General features: G+C 40.5%; 1 protein-coding gene across 4 annotated transcripts in view; it reads left to right on the top strand.

Moving 5' to 3' along the window:
* LOC128654113 (uncharacterized) overlaps nt 1-22,787 on the top strand; it is a 163,504-nt gene that overhangs the window by 85,530 nt on the left and 55,187 nt on the right. For all 4 annotated transcript variants that reach the window (XM_053707801.1, XM_053707799.1, XM_053707800.1 and 1 more), the window contains one exon: nt 3,093-3,254. In XM_053707801.1, coding sequence (XP_053563776.1) covers nt 3,093-3,254 — 162 coding nt within the window. The remainder of the gene's footprint in view (nt 1-3,092; nt 3,255-22,787) is intronic.

Raw genomic sequence — 22,787 nt, 5'->3', positions numbered from 1 at the left:
ACCGTTTGGCCTAGCTACAGCTCCAAGAATTTTTTCAAAGGTTCTCGGTGCCCTTCTGTCTGTAATCAGAGAACAGGGTATTGTGGTATTTCCTTATTTGGACGATATCTTGGTACTTGCTCAGTCTTTACATTTAGCAGAATCTCATACGAATCGACTTGTGTTGTTTCTTCAAGATCATGGTTGGAGGATCAATTTACCAAAAAGTTCTTTGATTCCTCAGACAAGGGTAACCTTTCTGGGTTTCCAGATAGATTCAGTGTCCATGACTCTGTCTTTAACAGACAAGAGACGTCTAAAATTGATTGCAGCTTGTCGAAACCTTCAGTCACAATCATTCCCTTCGGTAGCCTTATGCATGGAAATTCTAGGTCTTATGACTGCTGCATCGGACGCGATCCCCTTTGCTCGTTTTCACATGCGACCTCTTCAGCTCTGTATGCTGAATCAATGGTGCAAGGATTACACAAAGATATCTCAATTAATATCTTTAAAACCGATTATTCGACACTCTCTAACGTGGTGGACAGATCACCATCGTTTAATTCAGGGGGCTTCTTTTGTGCTTCCGACCTGGACTGTAATTTCAACAGATGCAAGTCTCACAGGTTGGGGAGCTGTGTGGGGATCTCTGACGGCACAAGGAGTTTGGGAATCTCAGGAGGTGAGATTACCGATCAATATTTTGGAACTCCGTGCAATTTTCAGAGCTCTTCAGTTTTGGCCTCTTCTGAAGAGAGAATCGTTCATTTGTTTTCAGACAGACAATGTCACAACTGTGGTATACATCAATCATCAAGGAGGGACTCACAGTCCTCTGGCTATGAAAGAAGTATCTCGAATTTTGGTTTGAGCGGAATCCAGCTCCTGTCTAATCTCTGCGGTTCATATCCCATGTATAGACAATTGGGAAGCGGATTATCTCAGTCGCCAAACGTTGCATCCGGGCGAATGGTCTCTTCACCCAGAGGTATTTCTTCAGATTGTTCAAATGTGGGAACTTCCAGAAATAGATCTGATGGCGTCTCATCTAAACAAGAAACTTCCCAGGTATCTGTCCAGATCCCGGGATCCTCAGGCGGAGGCAGTGGATGCATTATCACTTCCTTGGAAGTATCATCCTGCCTATATCTTTCCGCCTCTAGTTCTTCTTCCAAGAGTAATCTCCAAGATTCTGAAGGAATGCTCGTTTGTTCTGCTGGTAGCTCCGGCATGGCCTCACAGGTTTTGGTATTCGGATCTTGTCCGGATGGCCTCTTGCCAACCGTGGACTCTTCCGTTAAGACCAGACCTTCTGTCTCAAGGTCCTTTTTTCCATCAGGATCTGAAATCCTTAAATTTAAAGGTATGGAGATTGAGCGCTTGATTCTTGGTCAAAGAGGTTTCTCTGACTCTGTGATTAATACTATGTTACAGGCTCGTAAATCTGTATCTAGAGAGATATATTATAGAGTCTGGAAGACTTATATTTCTTGGTGTCTTTCTCATCATTTTTCTTGGCATTCTTTTAGAATACCGAGAATATTACAGTTTCTTCAGGATGGTTTAGATAAGGGTTTGTCCGCAAGTTCCTTGAAAGGACAAATCTCTGCTCTTTCTGTTCTTTTTCACAGAAAGATTGCTATTCTTCCTGATATTCATTGTTTTGTACAAGCTCTGGTTCGTATAAAGCCTGTCATTAAGTCAATTTCTCCTCCTTGGAGTTTGAATTTGGTTCTGGGGGCTCTTCAAGCTCCTCCATTTGAACCTATGCATTCATTGGACATTAAATTACTTTCTTGGAAAGTTTTGTTCCTTTTGGCCATCTCTTCTGCCAGAAGAGTTTCTGAATTATCTGCTTTTTCTTGTGAGTCTCCTTTTCTGATTTTTCATCAGGATAAGGCGGTGTTGCGAACTTCTTTTGAATTTTTACCTAAAGTTGTGAATTCCAACAACATTAGTAGAGAAATTGTGGTTCCTTCATTATGTCCTAATCCTAAGAATTCTAAGGAGAAATCGTTGCATTCTTTGGATGTTGTTAGAGCTTTGAAATATTATGTTGAAGCTACTAAATCTTTCCGAAAGACTTCTAGTCTATTTGTTATCTTTTCCGGTTCTAGAAAAGTCCAGAAAGCTTCTGCCATTTCTTTGGCATCTTGGTTGAAATCTTTAATTCATCTTGCCTATGTTGAGTCGGGTAAAACTCCGCCTCAGAGGATTACAGCTCATTCTACTAGGTCAGTTTCTACTTCCTGGGCGTTTAGGAATGAAGCTTCGGTTGATCAGATTTGCAAAGCAGCAACTTGGTCCTCTTTGCATACTTTTACTAAATTCTACCATTTTGATGTATTTTCTTCTTCTGAAGCAGTTTTTGGTAGAAAAGTACTTCAGGCAGCGGTTTCAGTTTGAATCTTCTGCTTATGTTTTTCATTAAACTTTATTTTGGGTGTGGATTATTTTCAGCAGGAATTGGCTGTCTTTATTTTATCCCTCCCTCTCTAGTGACTCTTGTGTGGAAAGATCCACATCTTGGGTAATTATTATCCCATACGTCACTAGCTCATGGACTCTTGCTAATTACATCAAAGAAAACATAATTTATGTAAGAACTTACCTGATAAATTCATTTCTTTCATATTAGCAAGAGTCCATGAGGCCCGCCCTTTTTTTGTGGTGGTTATGATTTTGTATAAAGCACAATTATTCCATTTCCTTATTTTATATGCTTTCGCACTTTTTTATCACCCCACTTCTTGGCTATTCGTTAAACTGAATTGTGGGTGTGGTGAGGGGTGTATTTATAGGCATTTTGAGGTTTGGGAAACTTTGCCCCTCCTGGTAGGAATGTATATCCCATACGTCACTAGCTCATGGACTCTTGCTAATATGAAAGAAATGAATTTATCAGGTAAGTTCTTACATAAATTATGTTTTTTATTTATTTTAAAAATATTAAGACTTGGCTGATATTCTGTAGCAGCACAAAAGAAATGTCTTGTAATTGCAAGATACTTGCTGTCCCTTTAAATGTTACTCTTCTGTTAATGCAGTTGTCCCACTTCTTTATTTTCTTTGTAATGATCATCTCTTATTTGTTTTCTGGCTGTTTTAAGGAGTTAAAAGATTGGCACCGGGCACAGATGCAGTGCTTAGTCTCATCTGGGGTTGATATGTTAGCCCTGGAGACAATCCCAAGCCAAAAGGAGGCTGAGGCACTTGTTCAGTTGCTCAGAGAGTTTCCCAATATGAAAGCATGGCTATCCTTTTCATGTCAGGTAAGATAATATTATACTGTGTATGTATGTATATGTGTGTGTGTGTGTGTATATATATATATATATATATATATATATATATATATATATATATATATATATATGTGTGTGTGTATGTATATATGTGTGTGTGTATGTATGTATATATGTGTGTGAGTGTGTGTGTGTGTGTGTGTGTGTATATATATATATATATATATATATAACAGTTCTCAGAGATCCGCACTCACTCTAACAAATGTGCAGCAGCTGCCCGGGGTGCATCTAGAGAAAACATGTATAGCTAAAAGGAGACGCACTCGCCGGGTCTTAGTAAATAGTGTTTTTAATACACCAAGTTAAACAGTGACGTTTCGGGGTAGTTAGCCCCGTCCTCAGACCATAACAAATATGTACATAAGTAACAAGTATTTAAAGCCTTACCCTCCACCAAGATTCTATACCGGAAGTGTCCATAGCGTTCCCCCTGCGCCACTGCGCAGGACCGGGGGTGGTCATGGCAACCGATAAACAATACTCACAGACTGACACTGAACTCCGGAACGTACGGACCCGCCCATCTGCACTGACAGTGCCAAAGGTAGCCGTAAGAGCCGGATAATGGTTACAATTCAGATACATTATCTGCAAAACAAGGAGCAGCATATATAATAAGGTATTTAAGCACATCAATAGCTGGTCAGATTAAAAGACAATATACATTGTATCTAATATGATGGGATCATCACCTAAATATATGCTATGATGGGCTTCAATGTTAAAGAGGGGAGGTATATACTGAATATATATTCTTAGATTGGAAAATCATTACCTAAATTAAATCACTAAGTGAGGGGCAAGTATCATAAGAAACAGTGCCAATCCAAATTTACATTTAGCCCGTTTGGCGTTAAAGTGTTAAGGGTATGAATCCATCTGGATTCCTTTTGTAGAAGTAGTTTGGCCCTGTCCCCCCCCTCTACTAGGTCTAGGGACATGATCTATTATGACATATCATAAATTAGACACCGCATGGCCAGCCAACGCAAAGTGTCTAGCAACAGGTTGATCGGACTGTCTTTTTTCAATTGCCGATCTGATCGCAGTGCGATGGTTGGCCATGCGTGTCCGTAAGTCATCAATGGTTTTGCCTACGTAATATAAACCACAAGGGCAATGGATTAAGTAGACAACATATTCAGTGGTACATGTAACACGGTGTCTGATGAAGAATTTTTTGTTTGTGTGAGGGTGTACAAAAAACTTTGTGGCACTAAGGCCATTACACGTGGTACATCCCAGACATTTAAAACATCCCGGTTTTGGTTGATTTAACCATGTTTGTTTCTTGTAGCAGTCCATGGGATCCACTTTGATTAGTGTATCACAAATGGATCTGGATCTTCTATAGCTGACTCTCGGTGGTCCCATGTTGGTAAAGGGTAAGGTATGGTCAGACTGCACAATGTCCCAGTCTTTCCTTAATACAGCTGGAAGATTCTGTTTGTCCACTGTATACGTTGTCACATATGTCATCCTTTCAGTGTCAGATTTTCTAGTGTTTGCCCGTAGTGCTTCCTCTTGCGGCAGATCCCAGAATTTTTCCAGGCATTTATTTAAGTGCTGTTCACTGTACCCCCGTTGTAGAAATCTTATCTTCATTTCTAACAGTTGTTGTTTTGTGTGTACAGGGTCGCTGTTGTTTCTAACGACTCTTTTGAATTGAGAAATTGGCAATGCCTTCTTTAGTGCCGGGGGGTGGCAGCTAGTGGCCTGGAGTAGGGAATGCTTTGCGAAAGAGTGTGGTTGAGAGCTGATTCTGATTCTTATATATACGCAGATCCAAGAAATCTACAGTTGTATCGCTATATTCCATCTTGAACTGTAGATTCGGGCGTAACTCATTCAGTTTGTTAAACCATTGTTGAAGATCATGTACCGAACCATCCCAGATCAAAAATAAGTCGTCTATATAGCGACGAAACACCCTAATGCTGGGATGGAAAAATAGATCAGTCTGGTACTGTTCAAACTCTGCCATGTATAAATTGGCAAATGATGGGGCCACACTCGACCCCATCGCCGTACCCAAAAGCTGTAAGTAGAACAGGTTCTCGAAGCGGAAATAATTCATAGTGAGGCAATGTTGCAACATTTCCATAATCCACTCCGTACTGGGTCCTGTAAAAGGATATCTTCTCAGATGGTTGCGAATTGCCTCCATCCCCTGGCTGTGTGGGATGTTGGTATAGAGACTCACCACGTCAAGGGTGACCAGAAGTTCCGTCCCTTTTAGATGATGGAATTGTTTATGTTCTTTAATCAGGGCCATGGAGTCCAGCAAGAAAGAGGGCATATTGCAGACCATTAGTTGGAAAAGGGAATCCAAATATGTAGCAATGGGCTACATATTTGGATTCCCTTTTCCAACCAATGGTCTGCAATATGCCCTCTTTCTTGCTGGACTCCATGGCCCTGATTAAAGAACATAAACAATTCCATCATCTAAAAGGGACGGAACTTCTGGTCACCCTTGACGTGGTGAGTCTCTATACCAACATCCCACACAGCCAGGGGATGGAGGCAATTCGCAACCATCTGAGAAGATATCCTTTTATAGGACCCAGTACGGAGTGGATTATGGAAATGTTGCAACATTGCCTCACTATGAATTATTTCCGCTTCGAGAACCTGTTCTACTTACAGCTTTTGGGTACGGCGATGGGGTCGAGTGTGGCCCCATCATTTGCCAATTTATACATGGCAGAGTTTGAACAGTACCAGACTGATCTATTTTTCCATCCCAGTATTAGGGTGTTTCGTCGCTATATAGACGACTTATTTTTGATCTGGGATGGTTCGGTACATGATCTTCAACAATGGTTTAACAAACTGAATGAGTTACGCCCGAATCTACAGTTCAAGATGGAATATAGCGATACAACTGTAGATTTCTTGGATCTGCGTATATATAAGAATCAGAATCAGCTCTCAACCACACTCTTTCGCAAAGCTACAGACAGAAATTCCCTACTCCAGGCCACTAGCTGCCACCCCCCGGCACTAAAGAAGGCATTGCCAATTTCTCAATTCAAAAGAGTCGTTAGAAACAACAGCGACCCTGTACACACTAAACAACAACTGTTAGAAATGAAGATAAGATTTCTACAACGGGGGTACAGTGAACAGCACTTAAATAAATGCCTGGAAAAATTCTGGGATCTGCCGCAAGAGGAAGCACTACGGGCAAACACTAGAAAATCTGACACTGAAAGGATGACATATGTGACAACGTATACAGTGGACAAACAGAATCTTCCAGCTGTATTAAGGAAAGACTGGGACATTGTGCAGTCTGACCATACCTTACCCTTTACCAACATGGGACCACCGAGAGTCAGCTATAGAAGATCCAGATCCATTCGTGATACACTAGTCAAAGTGGATCCCATTGACTGCTACAAGAAACAAACATGGTTAAATCAACCAAAACCGGGATGTTTTAAATGTCTGGGATGTACCACGTGTAATGGCCTTAGTGCCACAAAGTTTTTTGTACACCCTCACACAAACAAAAAATTCTTCATCAGACACCGTGTTACATGTACCACTGAATATGTTGTCTACTTAATCCATTGCCCTTGTGGTTTATATTACGTAGGCAAAACCATTGATGACTTACGGACACGCATGGCCAACCATCGCACTGCGATCAGATCGGCAATTAAAAAAAGACAGTCCGATCAACCTGTTGCTAGACACTTTGCGTTGGCTGGCCATGCGGTGTCTAATTTACGATATGTCATAATAGATCATGTCCCTAGACCTAGTAGAGGGGGGGACAGGGCCAAACTACTTCTACAAAAGGAATCCAGATGGATTCATACCCTTAACACTTTAACGCCAAACGGGCTAAATGTAAATTTGGATTGGCACTGTTTCTTATGATACTTGCCCCTCACTTAGGCCTAGATTTAGAGTTCGGCGGTAAAAGGGCTGTTAACGCTCCGCGGGTTTTTTTCTGGCCGCACCATAAATTTAACTCTGGTATCGAGAGTTCAAACAAATGCTGCGTTAGGCTCCAAAAAAGGAGCGTAGAGCATTTTTACCGCAAATGCAACTCTCGATACCAGAGTTGCTTACGGACGCGGCCGGCATCAAAAACGTGCTCGTGCACGATTCTCCCATAGGAAACAATGGGGCTGTTTGAGCTGAAAAAAAAACCTAACACCTGCAAAAAAGCAGCGTTCAGCTCCTAACGCAGCCCCATTGTTTCCTATGGGGAAACACCTCCTAAGTCTGCACCTAACACCCTAACATGTACCCCGAGTCTAAACACCCCTAACCTTACACTTATTAACTCCTAATCTGCCGCCCCCGCTATCGCTGACCCCTGCATTACACTTTTAACCCCTAATCTGCCGCTCCGTAAACCGCCGCCACCTACGTTATCCCTATGTACCCCTAATCTGCTGCCCTAAACATCGCCGACCCCTATGTTATATTTATTAACCCCTAATCTGCCCCCCACAACGTCGCCGACACCTGCCTACACTTATTAACCCCTAATCTGCCGAGCGGACCTGAGCGCTACTATAATAAAGTTATTAACCCCTAATCCGCCTCACTAACCCTATCATAAATAGTATTAACCCCTAATCTGCCCTCCCTAACATCGCCGACACCTACCTTCAATTATTAACCCCTAATCTTCCGATCGGAGCTCACCGCTATTCTAATAAATGGATTAACCCCTAAAGCTAAGTCTAACCCTAACACTAACACCCCCCCTAAGTTAAATATAATTTTTATCTAACGAAATAAATTAACTCTTATTAAATAAATGATTCCTATTTAAAGCTAAATACTTACCTGTAAAATAAATCCTAATATAGCTACAATATAAATTATAATTATATTATAGCTATTTTAGGATTAATATTTATTTTACAGGCAACGTTTTAATTATTTTAACCAGGTACAATAGCTATTAAATAGTTAAGAACTATTTAATAGTTACCTAGTTAAAATAATAACAAATTTACCTGTAAAATAAATCCTAACCTAAGATATAATTAAACCTAACACTACCCTATCAATAAAATAATTAAATAAACTACCTACAATTACCTACAATTAACCTAACACTACACTATCAATAAATTAATTAAACACAATTGCTACAAATAAATAAAATTAAATAAACTATCTAAAGTACAAAAAATAAAAAAGAACTAAGTTACAGAAAATAATAAAATATTTACAAACATAAGAAAAATATTACAACAATTTTAAACTAATTACACCTACTCTAAGCCCCCTAATAAAATAACAAAGCCCCCCAAAATAAAAAATTCCCTACCCTATTCTAAAATACAAATATTACAAGCTCTTTTACCTTACCAGCCCTGAACAGGGCCCTTTGCGGGGCATGCCCCAAGAATTTCAGCTCTTTTGCCTGTAAAAAAAAACATACAATACCCCCCCCCCAACATTACAACCCACCACCCACATACCCCTAATCTAACCCAAACCCCCCTTAAATAAACCTAACACTACCCCCCTGATGATCTTCCTACCTTGTCTTCACCATGCCAGGTTCACCGATCCGTCCTGGCTCCAAGATCTTCATCCAACCCAAGCGGGGGCTAGACATCCACTGAAGAAGTCCAGAAGAGGGTCCAAAGTCTTCCTCCTATCCGGCAAGAAGAGGACATCCGGACCGGCAAACATCTTCTCCAAGCGGCATCTTCTATCTTCTTCCATCCGATGACGACCGGCTCCATCTTGAAGACCTCCAGCGCGGATCCATCCTCTTCTTCCGACGACTAGACGACGAATGACGGTTCCTTTAAGGGACGTCATCCAAGATGGCGTCCCTCGAATTCCGATTGGCTGATAGGATTCTATCAGCCAATCGGAATTAAGGTAGGAATTTTCTGATTGGCTGATGGAATCAGCCAATCAGAATATAGTTCAATCCGATTGGCTGATCCAATCAGCCAATCAGATTGAGCTCGCATTCTATTGGCTGATCGGAACAGCCAATAGAATGCGAGCTCAATCTGATTGGCTGATTGGATCAGCCAATCGGATTGAACTATATTCTGATTGGCTGATTCCATCAGCCAATCAGAAAATTCCTACCTTAATTCCGATTGGCTGATAGAATCCTATCAGCCAATCGGAATTCGAGGGACGCCATCTTGGATGACGTCCCTTAAAGGAACCGTCATTCGTCGTCTAGTCGTCGGAAGAAGAGGATGGATCCGCGCTGGAGGTCTTCAAGATGGAGCCGGTCGTCATCGGATGGAAGAAGATAGAAGATGCCGCTTGGAGAAGATGTTTGCCGGTCCGGATGTCCTCTTCTTGCCGGATAGGAGGAAGACTTTGGACCCTCTTCTGGACTTCTTCAGTGGATGTCTAGCCCCCGCTTGGGTTGGATGAAGATCTTGGAGCCAGGACGGATCGGTGAACCTGGCATGGTGAAGACAAGGTAGGAAGATCATCAGGGGGGTAGTGTTAGGTTTATTTAAGGGGGGTTTGGGTTAGATTAGGGGTATGTGGGTGGTGGGTTGTAATGTTGGGGGGGGGGGTATTGTATGTTTTTTTTTACAGGCAAAAGAGCTGAAATTCTTGGGGCATGCCCCGCAAAGGGCCCTGTTCAGGGCTGGTAAGGTAAAAGAGCTTGTAATATTTGTATTTTAGAATAGGGTAGAGAATTTTTTATTTTGGGGGGCTTTGTTATTTTATTAGGGGGCTTAGAGTAGGTGTAATTAGTTTAAAATTGTTGTAATATTTTTCTTATGTTTGTAAATATTTTATTATTTTCTGTAACTTAGTTCTTTTTTATTTTTTGTACTTTAGATAGTTTATTTAATTTTATTTATTTGTAGCAATTGTGTTTAATTAATTTATTGATAGTGTAGTGTTAGGTTAATTGTAGGTAATTGTAGGTAGTTTATTTAATTATTTTATTGATAGGGTAGTGTTAGGTTTAATTATATCTTAGGTTAGGATTTATTTTACAGGTAAATTTGTAATTATTTTAACTAGGTAACTATTAAATAGTTCTTAACTATTTAATAGCTATTGTACCTGGTTAAAATAATTACAAAGTTGCCTGTAAAATAAATATTAATCCTAAAATAGCTATAATATAATTATAATTTATATTGTAGCTATATTAGGATGTATTTTACAGGTAAGTATTTAGCTTTAAATAGGAATTATTTATTTAATAAGAGTTAATTTATTTCGTTAGATAAAAATTATATTTAACTTAGGGGGGTGTTAGTGTTAGGGTTAGACTTAGCTTTAGGGGTTAATACATTTATTAGAATAGCGGTGAGCTCCGGTCGGCAGATTAGGGGTTAATAATTGAAGGTAGGTGTCGGCGATGTTAGGGAGGGCAGATTAGGGGTTAATACTATTTATGATAGGGTTAGTGAGGCGGATTAGGGGTTAATAACTTTATTATAGTAGCGCTCAGGTCCGCTCGGCAGATTAGGGGTTAATAAGTGTAGGTAGGTGTCGGCGACGTTGTGGGGGGCAGATTAGGGGTTAATAAATATAACATAGGGGTCGGCGATGTTAGGGGTAGCAGATTAGGGGTACATAGGGATAACGTAGGTGGCGGCGATTTGCGGTCGGAAGATTAGGGGTTAATTATTTTAAGTAGCTTGCGGCGACGTTGTGGGGGGCAAGTTAGGGGTTAATAGATATAATACAGGGGTCGGCGGTGTTAGGGGCAGCAGATTAGGGGTACATAAGTATAACGTAGGTGGCGGTCGGCAGATTAGGGGTTAAAAATTTTAATCGAGTGGCGGCGATGTGGGGGGACCTCGGTTTAGGGGTACATAGGTAGTTTATGGGTGTTAGTGTACTTTAGGGTACAGTAGTTAAGAGCTTTATAAACCGGCGTTAGCCAGAAAGCTCTTAACTCCTGCTATTTTCAGGCGGCTGGAATCTTGTCGTTAGAGCTCTAACGCTCACTGCAGAAACGACTCTAAATACCGGCGTTAGGAAGATCCCATTGAAAAGATAGGCTACGCAAATGGCGTAGGGGGATCTGCGGTATGGAAAAGTCGCGGCTGTAAAGTGAGCGTTAGACCCTTTAATCACTGACTCCAAATACCAGCGGGCGCCCAAAACCAGCGTTAGGAGCCTCTAACGCTGGTTTTGACGGCTACCGCCGAACTCTAAATCTAGGCCTTAGTGATTTAATTTAGGTAATGATTTTCCAATCTAAGAATATATATTCAGTATATACCTCCCCTCTTTAACATTGAAGCCCATCATAGCATATATTTAGGTGATGATCCCATCATATTAGATACAATGTATATTGTCTTTTAATCTGACCAGCTATTGATGTGCTTAAATACCTTATTATATATGCTGCTCCTTGTTTTGCAGATAATTTATCTGAATTGTAACCATTATCCGGCTCTTACGGCTACCTTTGGCACTGTCAGTGCAGATGGGCGGGTCCGTACGTTCCGGAGTTCAGTGTCAGTCTGTGAGTATTGTTTATCGGTTGCCATGACCACCCCCGGTCCTGCGCAGTGGCGCAGGGGGAACGCTATGGACACTTCCGGTATAGAATCTTGGTGGAGGGTAAGGCTTTAAATACTTGTTACTTATGTACATATTTGTTATGGTCTGAGGACGGGGCTAACTACCCCGAAACGTCACTGTTTAACTTGGTGTATTAAAAACACTATTTACTAAACCCGGCGAGTGCGTCTCCTTTTAGCTATATATATATATATATATATATATATATATATATATAATGTGTGTATGTGTGTGTGTATATATATATATATATATATATGTGTGTGTATGTATATATATATATTTATGGTAGAGTGGCACCTCTAAATAATACTACTGTATAAGTAGTGATGGGTACTGGAAAACAAAAATAGATACCACAATCTATAAGGTATATATAATACAAATGATAAATTCCCGCACATCGTTCTATAGTTGCAAGAGTAGGTTACAAGAAAAATACAAGTATTAATAGAAAAAATAAAAAAATAGCTTTATTAAACTTCTCAAAGATGCACCATGCAACCAGGCGTTGCGAGGTTAAAAAGAGTCAGTTAGTATATCAGGGAGTCACCAAATATTTAAACACATATAAGATCTGTACAATTGATCAAATCAAAGGGTGTAATTTTCAAGGGTCAAGGTCCATTGATCACAATGTGCATATATTTAGTAAATATAGCACAGTTAATGATTTTATGAATGCTCAAATTTCCAGAGCTATGCTACAGCACCATATGTAAATTCCGACTCTTAAAGAAGCATGAAACCAAAATGTTTTCTTTCATGATTCAGATAGAGAATACAATTTTAAACAACTTTCCAATTTACTTATATTATTATTTGTTTCCTTCTCTTGTTATCCTTTGTTGAAATGTTTATCTAGGCAAGCTCAGGGGCAGCAGAGAACCTAGGTTCTAGCTGTTGATTGGTGGCTGCATATATACTGTATATTGATTGCGATTGGCTCATCCATCTGTTCAGTTAGAAACCATTAGAGCATTGCTGCTCCTTCAACAAATGATACAAAGAGAATTAAACAGATTAGATAATAGAAGTAAATTATAAAGTTTTTTCAAAATTGTATTCTCTAACTCAATCAGTATAGGGAACAGCAAGTACAGTCATATGCAAAAGTTTAGACACCCCTGATAATTTCCATGATTTTCATTTATAAATAATTGGGTGTTTGGATCAGCTATTTAATTTTGATGTATCAAATAACTGAAGGACACAGTAATATTTTAGTAGTGAAATGAGGTTTATTGGATTAACAGAAAATGTGCAATATGCATCCAAACAAAATTAGACAGGTGCATAAATTTGGGCACCCTTATCCTTTTGTTGATTTGAATACCTGTAACTACCTAGCACTGATTAATTGGAACACACAATTGGTTTGGTGATCCCATGAAAGGGACACTGAACCCAAAATTTTTCTTTTGTGATTTAGATAGAGCATGACATTTTAAGCAACTTTCTAATTTACTCCTATTATCAAATGTTCTTCATTCTCTTGGTATCTTTATTTGAAATGCAGGAATTTAAGTTTAGATGCCGGCCCATTTTTGGTGAACAACCTGGGTTGTTCTCGCTGATTGGTGGATACATTTTTGGGTTCAGTGTCCCTTTAAGCCTTGAACTTCATAGACAGGTGCATCCAATCATGAGAAAAGGTATTTAAGGTGGCCAATTGCAAGTTGTTGTTCTCTTTGACTCTCCTCTGAAGCGTAGCAACATGGGGGCCTCAAAACAAGTCTCAAATTACCTGAAAACAAAGATTGTTCAACATTATTTTTTAGGGGAAGGCTACAAAAAGCTATCGCAGAGATTTAAGCTGTCAGTATCCACTGTGAGGAACATAGTGAGGAAATGGAAGACCACAGGCACAGCTCTTGTTAAGGCCAGAAGTGGCAGACCAAGAAAAATATCGGAAAGGCAAAGGATGGTGAGAACGGTCAAAAACAGCCCACAGACCACCTTCAAAGACCTACAACACCATCTTGCTGCTTATGGTGTCACTGTGCATCGTTCAACAATTCAGCGCATGAGTGATGCGGAAGAAGCCTTTTATGCACACACGCCACAAACAGTCGCTTGAGGTATGCAAACGCACATTTGGACAACCCAGCTTCATTTTGGAAGAAGGTGCTGTGGACTGATGAAACAAAGATTGAGTTATTTGGTAATAACAAGGGACGTTATGCATGGTGGCAAAGGAGCACAGCGTTCCCAGTACCAACACTTGCTACCCACAGTAAAATTTGGTAGATGTTCCATCATGCTGTGGGGCCAGTGCTGGTACTGGGAATCTTGTTAAAGTTGAGGGTCGCATGGATTCCACTCAATATCAGCAGATACTCGAGAATAATGTTGAGGAATCAGTCACAAAGTTGAAGTTACGCCTGGGCTAGATATTTCAACAAGACAACGACCCAAAACACTGCTCAAAATCTACTCTGGCATTTATGCAGAGGAACAAGTACAATGTTCTGGAATGGCCATCCCAGTCCCCAGACCTGAATATCATTGAAAATCTATGGGGTGATTTGAAGCGGGCTGTCCATGCTCGGCAGCCATCTAACCTAACTGAACTAGAGATGTTTTGCAAGGAGGAATGGTCCAAAATACCTTCACACAGAATCCAGACACTCATTACAGGCTATAGGAAACGTCTAGAGGCTGTTATTTCTGCTAAAGGAGGCTCTACTAAATATTGATGCAATATTTCTGTTGAATTGCCCAAATTTCTGCACCATTCTAATTTCATTTGGATGCATATTGCACATTTTCTGTTAATCCAATAAACCTCATTTCACTATTGAAATATTACTGTGTCCTTCAGTTATTTGATAGATCAAAATGAAATTGCTGATCCAAACACCCAATTATTTATAAATGAAAATCATGGAAATTGTCAGGGGTGCCTAAACTTTTGCATACGACTGTATATTATATAGTCCAATGCAAGTTGCAATTTGTATATTTCCCTCAAATGTAAAAATAGTGGCTCTTAAGGATACACGATCCGCCACTAAGATGTAACACGGTTTCCACAGCTGAAATTGTACGCAGTTCGTCTATGGTAAAAACGCCTCTTGCAGAGGTAGTGTAAGGTGTGATGGGGAAGGCTCCTAATGTACATGGCTGTCAAATCAATTGTATAATAGACACCGTTTATGTTACCTTAGTGTTTTCCGTAATTCAGAGGCTCCTTTTTCCACTTTAGCCCTTTTGGACTAAGTGTTTGATATACTCACAATCCTGCTCAGGAAGCGCTAACTCCCTCAAGGGTTCATCCAGAGTTTCTACTTGCTATGGGATGATATCGTCCGGTCCTTTGCTAACTTCCAACATGTTCACTACCTCCGGCGTCTCACTAATACAAACAATTCCCCGTTCCCAGGCGACGCACGTTTAGGGCTCCGCCCTTCTACCTGGTCCGTGCTTGAATTACATATTACTGGCTATTTAAGCCGTTCTTACCCTGTTTGTGGGTGGTTCTTTGTTTTATGCTCACTGCCTCTATAGGTTGCTTGAAATGGATATATTGCATGCTTTCAAGAAACACTACCATTTATCTTATTCATGTCTATATAACAGAAAGGGAAGCAAAAGAATAAATCCACATTCATTGAACTATACCTCTTCTACAGTAGCGTGAACATACTTGCATATATATTAAACCAACTTAATTAAAGAAAAAAAAAAAACAATCTCATGATTTAATGCATCAATGTTAATCCCAAAGGGAGGAATGATATCATATCTAAAAATCCTAAATCACTAAATCCCTAAGCTAATAGTTGACTAAGAGAACACTACTCATAATAATGATATACAATATAGTACATTATAATACATTTCCCTATATTTTTTTATCTATGCATCCAAATGGCCTCTTTTTCAAGCAAAAGTTCAATCTATTCCCACTCCTACATAGTGGCGGTACTCCATCTATAACCTGGAATCTTAGCTGACTTTTATTGTGGTTCATCATTGTAAAATGATGAGCTACTGGGGCGTCAGGGTTTAACTTGCCAATTGCTTCCTTATTTTGTCTAATCCGTTCTTTTACTTTGTGTGTAGTTTCTCCTATGTATGCAAGTCCACATAGGCATTTAATCAAATATATAATATACTTTGAATTACGTGTATATGAGTTCTGTACAGTATATTCAATCTTTCTCCTGTCCTAGGCTGTGTAAAAGTACTTTTCTATTGTATGGAGTTACATTGTGCGCAGTTATAGCAAGGGAACGTACCCTTTTGTGCAAGTCCCATTTTTTAAATTTTACTACCCACAACAGCTTTTACTAGTTTATCTCTGAGGCTCGGATTCCTTTAATAGGAGACTAATGGGGGTTCTGAGCAAGTATTACTTAAGAGTGGGTCTTCCGCTAGAAGTCTCCAGTGTTTTGACACGATGAGTCCATGAATCATCTCAATTACTAATGGGATATTCACCTCCTAGTCAGCAGGAGGCGGCAAAGAGCACCACAGCAGAGCTGATAAATATCACCTCCCTTCACTCCCAACCCAGTCATTCTCTTTGCCTGCGTTAGTGTTAGGAAGTGGCAAAGTGAGGTAGGGGGCAGACTTTCCTTCTTCGCTCAAGCTTGGATCCGAGATGTTCAGGATCCCTGGGCATTAAAAATTGTGTCCCAGGGATACAGGTTGGATTTCAAAAGTTTTCCTCCCAGAGGAAGGTTCCTACTTTCAAGGTTATCTGCAGACCAGACATAAAGAGAGGTGTTCTTACATTGTGTAAGAGACTTCTCCGATCTAGGAGTGATTGCTACCATTCCATTACTGGAGCAGGGTCAGGGTTTTTACTCCAATCTATTTGTTGTTCCAAAAAAGGAGGGAACCTTCAGGCCCATTTTAGACCTCAAGATTCTAAACAAGTTCCTCAGGGTACCGTCCTTCAAGATGGAAACTATACATTCCATTCTTCCTTTGATCTAAGAGGGTCAATTTATGACAACAGTGGACTTAAAGGACGCGTACTTGCATGTTCCCATTCACAAGAACCATCACAAGTTCCTAAGGTTCGCCTTTCTGAACAAGCACTTTCAGTTTGTGGCTCTTCTTTTTGTTCTTGCCACTGCTCCCCGAGTCTTCACAAAGGTTCTGGGATCTCTGTTAACGGTACTTCGTTCTCGAGGCATGGACGACATTCTAGTCCAGACGCAGTCCTTCCATCTAGCGGAATACCACATGAGCATGGTGTTATCCTTCCTTTGTTCTCACGGGTGGAAGGTAAATTCACAAAAGAGTTCTCTTATCTCAAGTACAGGGATAACTTTCTTGGGAACTGTAATAGATTCTCTAACGATGAAGATCTTTCTGACAGAGGTCAGGAAATCAAAGATTATCGATACTTGCTGAGTCCTTCAGTCCACTCCTCGGCCATCAGTGGCTCAGTGCATGGAGGTAGTCGGGCTGATGGTGGCGGCAATGGACATCATCCCTTTTGCTCGGTTCCACCTCCGACCTCTGCAGTTGAGCATGCTCAGACAGTGGAACGGAGATTATACCAGTTTGTCTCCTCAAATACTACTGGAGCAGGAGACAAGGGATTCTCTTCAATGGTGTTTGTCTCTGGATCATCTCTCCCAGGGAACCTGCTTTCGCAGACCATCCTGGGCGATTGTGACAACAGACGCCAGCCTTCTGGGGTGGGGAGCGGTCTGGGGCTCTCTAAAGGCTCAGGGATTTTGGACTCGGTCAGAGTCTGTTCTTCCTATAAACATCCTGGAGCTGAGAGCGTTCTTCAATGCTCTTGTGACCTGGCCTCAGTTAGATTAGGTTCAGTTCATCAGGCTCCAGTCGGACAACATAACGTCTGTAGCTTACATCAATCATCAGAGAGGAACGAGGAGTTCCTTAGTGATGAGAAAGGTATCCAAGATAATTCAGTGGGCGGACACTCACTCTTGTTGTCTGTCGGCGATCCACATCCCAGGGGTGAACAACTGGGAGGCGGACTTCCTGAGCAGACAGACCTTTCATCCGGGGGAGTGGGAACTCCATCCGGAAGTGTTTCCAGCCTGATCTGTACTAAGTTAGGATTTCTTCCTAAGGTTGTTTCTGACAGGAACATTAACCAGGAGATTGTTGTTCCTTCCTTGTGTCCTAATCCTTCTCAGAAGGAACGGATTTTGCACAATTTGGACGTGGTTCGTGCTTTAAAGTATTATCTACAGGCAACTAAAGAATTTCGTCAGTCTTCTTTGTTTGTGGTTTTCTCAGGAAAACGTAAGGGTCAGAAAGCTATGGCTATTTCCCTTTCTTTTTGTCTGAAGAGTATCATCCGATTTGCATACAAGACTGCTGGACAACAACCTCCAGAGAGAGTTACGGCTCATTCCACGAGGGCTGTTGCTTCCTCATGGGCATTCAAAAATTAAGCTTCTGTGGAACAGATTTGCAAGGCTGCAACTTGGTCTTCTCTTCACACTTTTTCAAAGTTCTACAAATTTGATACTTTTGCCTCGGCCGAGGCAGCTTTTAGGAGAAAGGTTCTTCAAGCAGTGGTGCCTTCTGTTTAGGTTTCCTGTCTTGTCCCTCCTGTATCATCTAGCTTTGGTATTGGTTCCCATTAGTAATTGAGATGATCCGTAGACTCATCGTGTCATTAAAAAGAAAAGAAAATGTATGCTTACCTGATTAATGTATTTTTTTTTTTTACACGATGAGTCCACGGCCCGCCCTGTTGTTATTTGAGATAGGTTGTTGGGTTTGTAAACTTCAGACACCTCTGCATCTTATTGCTTCCTTTCTCTCCTTGACTTCGGTCGAATGACTGGGTTGGGAGTGAAGGGAGGTGATATTTATCAGCTCTGCTGTGGTGCTCTTTGCCGCCTCCTGCTGACCAGGAGGTGAATATCCCATTAGTAATTGAGATGATCCGTGGACTCATTGTGTCAAAAAAGAAATACATTTATCAGGTAAGCATAAATTTTGTTTTTTGTTTGACCTTGTAATAATATCTCCCTATTCATGTATCTGACTTTTTCATTGTGCTCCTGTAAAATCTCCTTAGGGTAACCTCTTTGCTTAAACTTGGACATCATCATATTTTTAGATCTCTCCTTAAATACACTTGGGATAACTGTTCCAAAGGGATATTTTTAATCATATTTGGAGGATGAAAGCTTTTAAAATGGAGAAGGGTGTTGCGATCCGTAGGTTTTTAGCACAGGTCAAAATGAAGCTGGCCTTCTATTCTTACATTTTTATCTTAAAAATATATTTCTTTCGTAGAGAAATCCATAGTAAATTCCAAATTTTCATCATGGCTGTTTATGTTGGATAGAAACTTTAGTAATGATGATGTGTCACCTGTCCAAATCATAAAGACATCATCTATAAATCTCTTCCAAACTCAACAGTCATTTAAATTAAGGATTTGAATATATATATTTACATTCAAATGAATCCACAAACAGATTAGCATATGTAGGTAACATATTTGCACCAATTGCTGTACCCTTTTGTTGTTCATAAAAGGTATCATCAAACATAAAGTAATTTTTGCTTGATAATTAAGTTGTTTTAATATATATGCAAGTATGTTAACGCTAATGTAGAAGAGGTATAGTTTAATGATTGTGCATTTATTCTTTTGCTTCCCTTACTGTTATATAGACATGAATAAGATAAATGGTAGTTTTCTTGCAAGCACGTAATAGATCCATTTGAAGCAGCATATAGAGGCAGTGAGCATATACCCCAAGCCAGAACATAGTGCGATCTGCGATATTATCGCAGAAAGTGGAGCTTGCTTGCAGAAAGAACGGCCAGGTCTGTTAAACAGAGAATTTTTTCTTCAACAGGATTTTTTTTTTCTGGCCAGTGCAGTGCTTTCAAATGGACAACCGGCACATTTTGAGTGCAGACAGTACTTTGAAATTATTGGCTAATGGCTGCTCTGCTCCTGAATTTGATACTTTTTTAGATGCAATATCATTATTGATACTTTTATCCACCAGAACTGCTTCTGCGACTGCGTGGTAAGTCAGTTCTGGGCACAGGGCATGTGTTTGTTTGTTTTTTACCTTTAGCCCTGCTGCGGGCAAGCAGAAGGAGTAAAAGCTTTTTTAAATTTATTTATTATTATTGTGTTATTTCAATAGCTCCGAGTGGCTGAGTGAGAGCAGAAAAAGAGCGCACAACAAATGTTTACATTGCACACATCTCCTACCTGCAGCGCATCGCATAATTCTTGGAGACCGCAGACCGGCAATGTGTGCTGTATGCCTCAGCGGCGTATCCCCTACAGCACGTCTTAGGGTATGATTTACATTCCGTGGGCTCATTACACAGACCTGCCCCTGCATCAGTGTACAGCATGGTGACTTGCAAGATCCCATATACCGGAGAAATGCTGTGCAAGTGGGTGATGAGGTTACACATGCTGTACACTAATGCAGGTCCAGGTCTGTGTAATGAGCCCACGGAATGTAAATAATACCCTAAGACGTGCTGTAGGTGATACGCCGTTGAAGCATACAGCACACATAGCCGGTCTGCGGTCTCCCAAGAATTATGCGATGCGCTGCAGTAGGAAATGTGTGCAATGTAAAGATTTGTTGTGCTCTAGCCTTTTCCTGCTCTCACTCAGCCCTCTTCTCACACTACCGCCGCACCACCGCTCGGCGCTATTGAATTATTAATGCAGGGGCAGGTCTGTCACTTGAAATGAGCGCACGGAATGTAAATCATATCCTAAGACGTGCTGTAGGTGATACGCCGCTAAGGCATACAGCACACATTGCCTGTCTCCAAGAATATGCAAAGTGCTGCAGTAGAAGATGTGTGCAATGATCTTCAGCATCTCAGTCTCAGAGTAACCTAGGAATTGTACAATGGCCTGCAGGACTTAGACAGGGGCAGGTCTGTGCAAAAGAGGCCATGGAAACGGTTAGACTAGGTAGTTAGCCGTATCCGTATGTAGATTGCTCCACTGTACTTCAGTAGCATGGGATCTGCATTCAACTAGTTGATAATGGTCAATCCCATGAAGTAGCAAAAAACTTAGTAATAGAGGTAAAATTGTTATCATCAGGGAATTTATGGGGAAAATGTCACAAGAGGAGATTGTTCTTAGAGTAAAGGGACAGCAAACACTGGGATTTTATTAAAGAATGTTTAATTAAGTTTCCACAAATAACAAATATTAATAAAGCTCAAGCTGCAAAACACAAATCATGTCTGCAGGCTGTCAGGATTTCAGCTTTCACTGTAAATTGTGGATTTGCATATGGCCTATGATTGGAGGGTGGGTGTGCTAGTCTCAAGCCCAACTCAACCCTCTCCTTGGGGAGTATAAGCACTGTCTAGATTAATTCCAGGAGAGGGGATTAGAAAGGTAAAAATTCACAAAATGTATTGTTTCTTAATATCCTATATATGTCTCAGTTCAGTAATTAGTGCATTTACTATTGGTATATGGATCTGTAATATCAGTGTATACTGGCCTTTTAAGCAGATTTTTGTTTGTACTATGGCACTTACTGGGAGGAAATTGCTAAATTAATTTACTCATGAGTCCTTCCATGTCCCTGGGGCCACAATTCAATTCTCCAGTAATTTTTATCTGATAACCCAGTATTTATCCAGTCCAGCAGTACATTAAAGCAGGTTCCCAGGCAGACTGACACTGTGGGAACGTACAGCAAACATCAGCGAGGCTGTACATGAACCTGTCCTCATGCACACCGAGTAAGGGCAACAAACACAGCAACACCGGCTCCTTAGAGACACTGCAGAAAAATTTTCACTAAAAAAATTCTCATTGCAGAAAATGAAAAAAAGTTCTGCCTCTGGGAGCATATAACAAAGGACCACCCACAAACAGGGCAAGAACGTCTTAAATAGCCAGTAATATGTAATTCAAGCACGGGCCAGGTAGAAGGGCAGAGCCCTAAACGTGCGTCGCCTGTGAACGAGGCATTGTTTATATCAGTGAAACGCCGGAGGTAGTGAAAGTGTTGGAAGTTAGCAAAGGACCGGACGATGTCATCCCATAGCAAGTGAAAACTCTGGATGAACCCTTAAGGGACTTAGCGCTTCCTGAGCAGGATTGTGAGTATATCACACACTCAGTCCAAAAGGGCTAAAGTGGAAAAAGGAGCCTCTGAGTTACGGAAAACACTAAGGTAACATAAACGGTGTCTATTATACAAATGATTTGACAGCCATGTACCTTAGACGACTTTGCCACTGGACATAAGGAGCCTTCCCCATCACACCTTACACTACCTCTGCAAGAGGCGTTTTTACCCTAGACGAACTGCGTACAATTGCAGCTGTGGAAACCGTGTTACATCTTAGTGGCGGATCGTGTATCCTTAAGAGCCACTATTTTTACACTTGAGGGGAAATATACAAATTGCAACTTGCATGCAAACTTGCACTGAGTGGGACTATATAATATACTTACTGTTCCCTATACTGGCGGGTTTTAACCCTTAAAAGCCGGAATTTATATATGGTGCTTTAGCATAGCTCTGGACATTTGAGCATTCATAAAATCATTAATCGTGCTATATTTACTAAATATATGCACATTGTGATCAATGGACATTTGACCCTTGAAAATTGTACACCCTTTGATTTGATCAGTTGTACAGATCTTATATGTGTTTAAAAATGTGGTGACTCCCTTATGTACTAACTTTGCCTCTTTTTAACCTTGCAGCCAGGGACGTCTGGCTGCATTTTATATATGCACATTTTAAAGAGATGATTTTGCATGCTGCTTCTTTGAGAAGTTTAATCAAGCAATTTTTTTATTTTTTCTATTAATACTTGTATTTTTGTTGCAACCTACTCTTGCATCTGTAGAACAGTGTGCGGGAATTTATAATTTGTATTGTATATATGTATGTATATATGTTCATTATTCTCCACCACAATTGAAGTGAAGTAGCTTAGTGGGCAATATTATACCATTTTCTGTTTATTATAAATGTTACTTTAAGGGAC

The sequence above is a fragment of the Bombina bombina genome, chromosome 3 (assembly GCF_027579735.1).
Source record: "Bombina bombina isolate aBomBom1 chromosome 3, aBomBom1.pri, whole genome shotgun sequence".
Lineage (NCBI taxonomy): Eukaryota > Metazoa > Chordata > Amphibia > Anura > Bombinatoridae > Bombina > Bombina bombina.
Note: the sequence above shows the minus strand (reverse complement) of the source record. Positions and strands in the feature narration are given on the sequence as shown.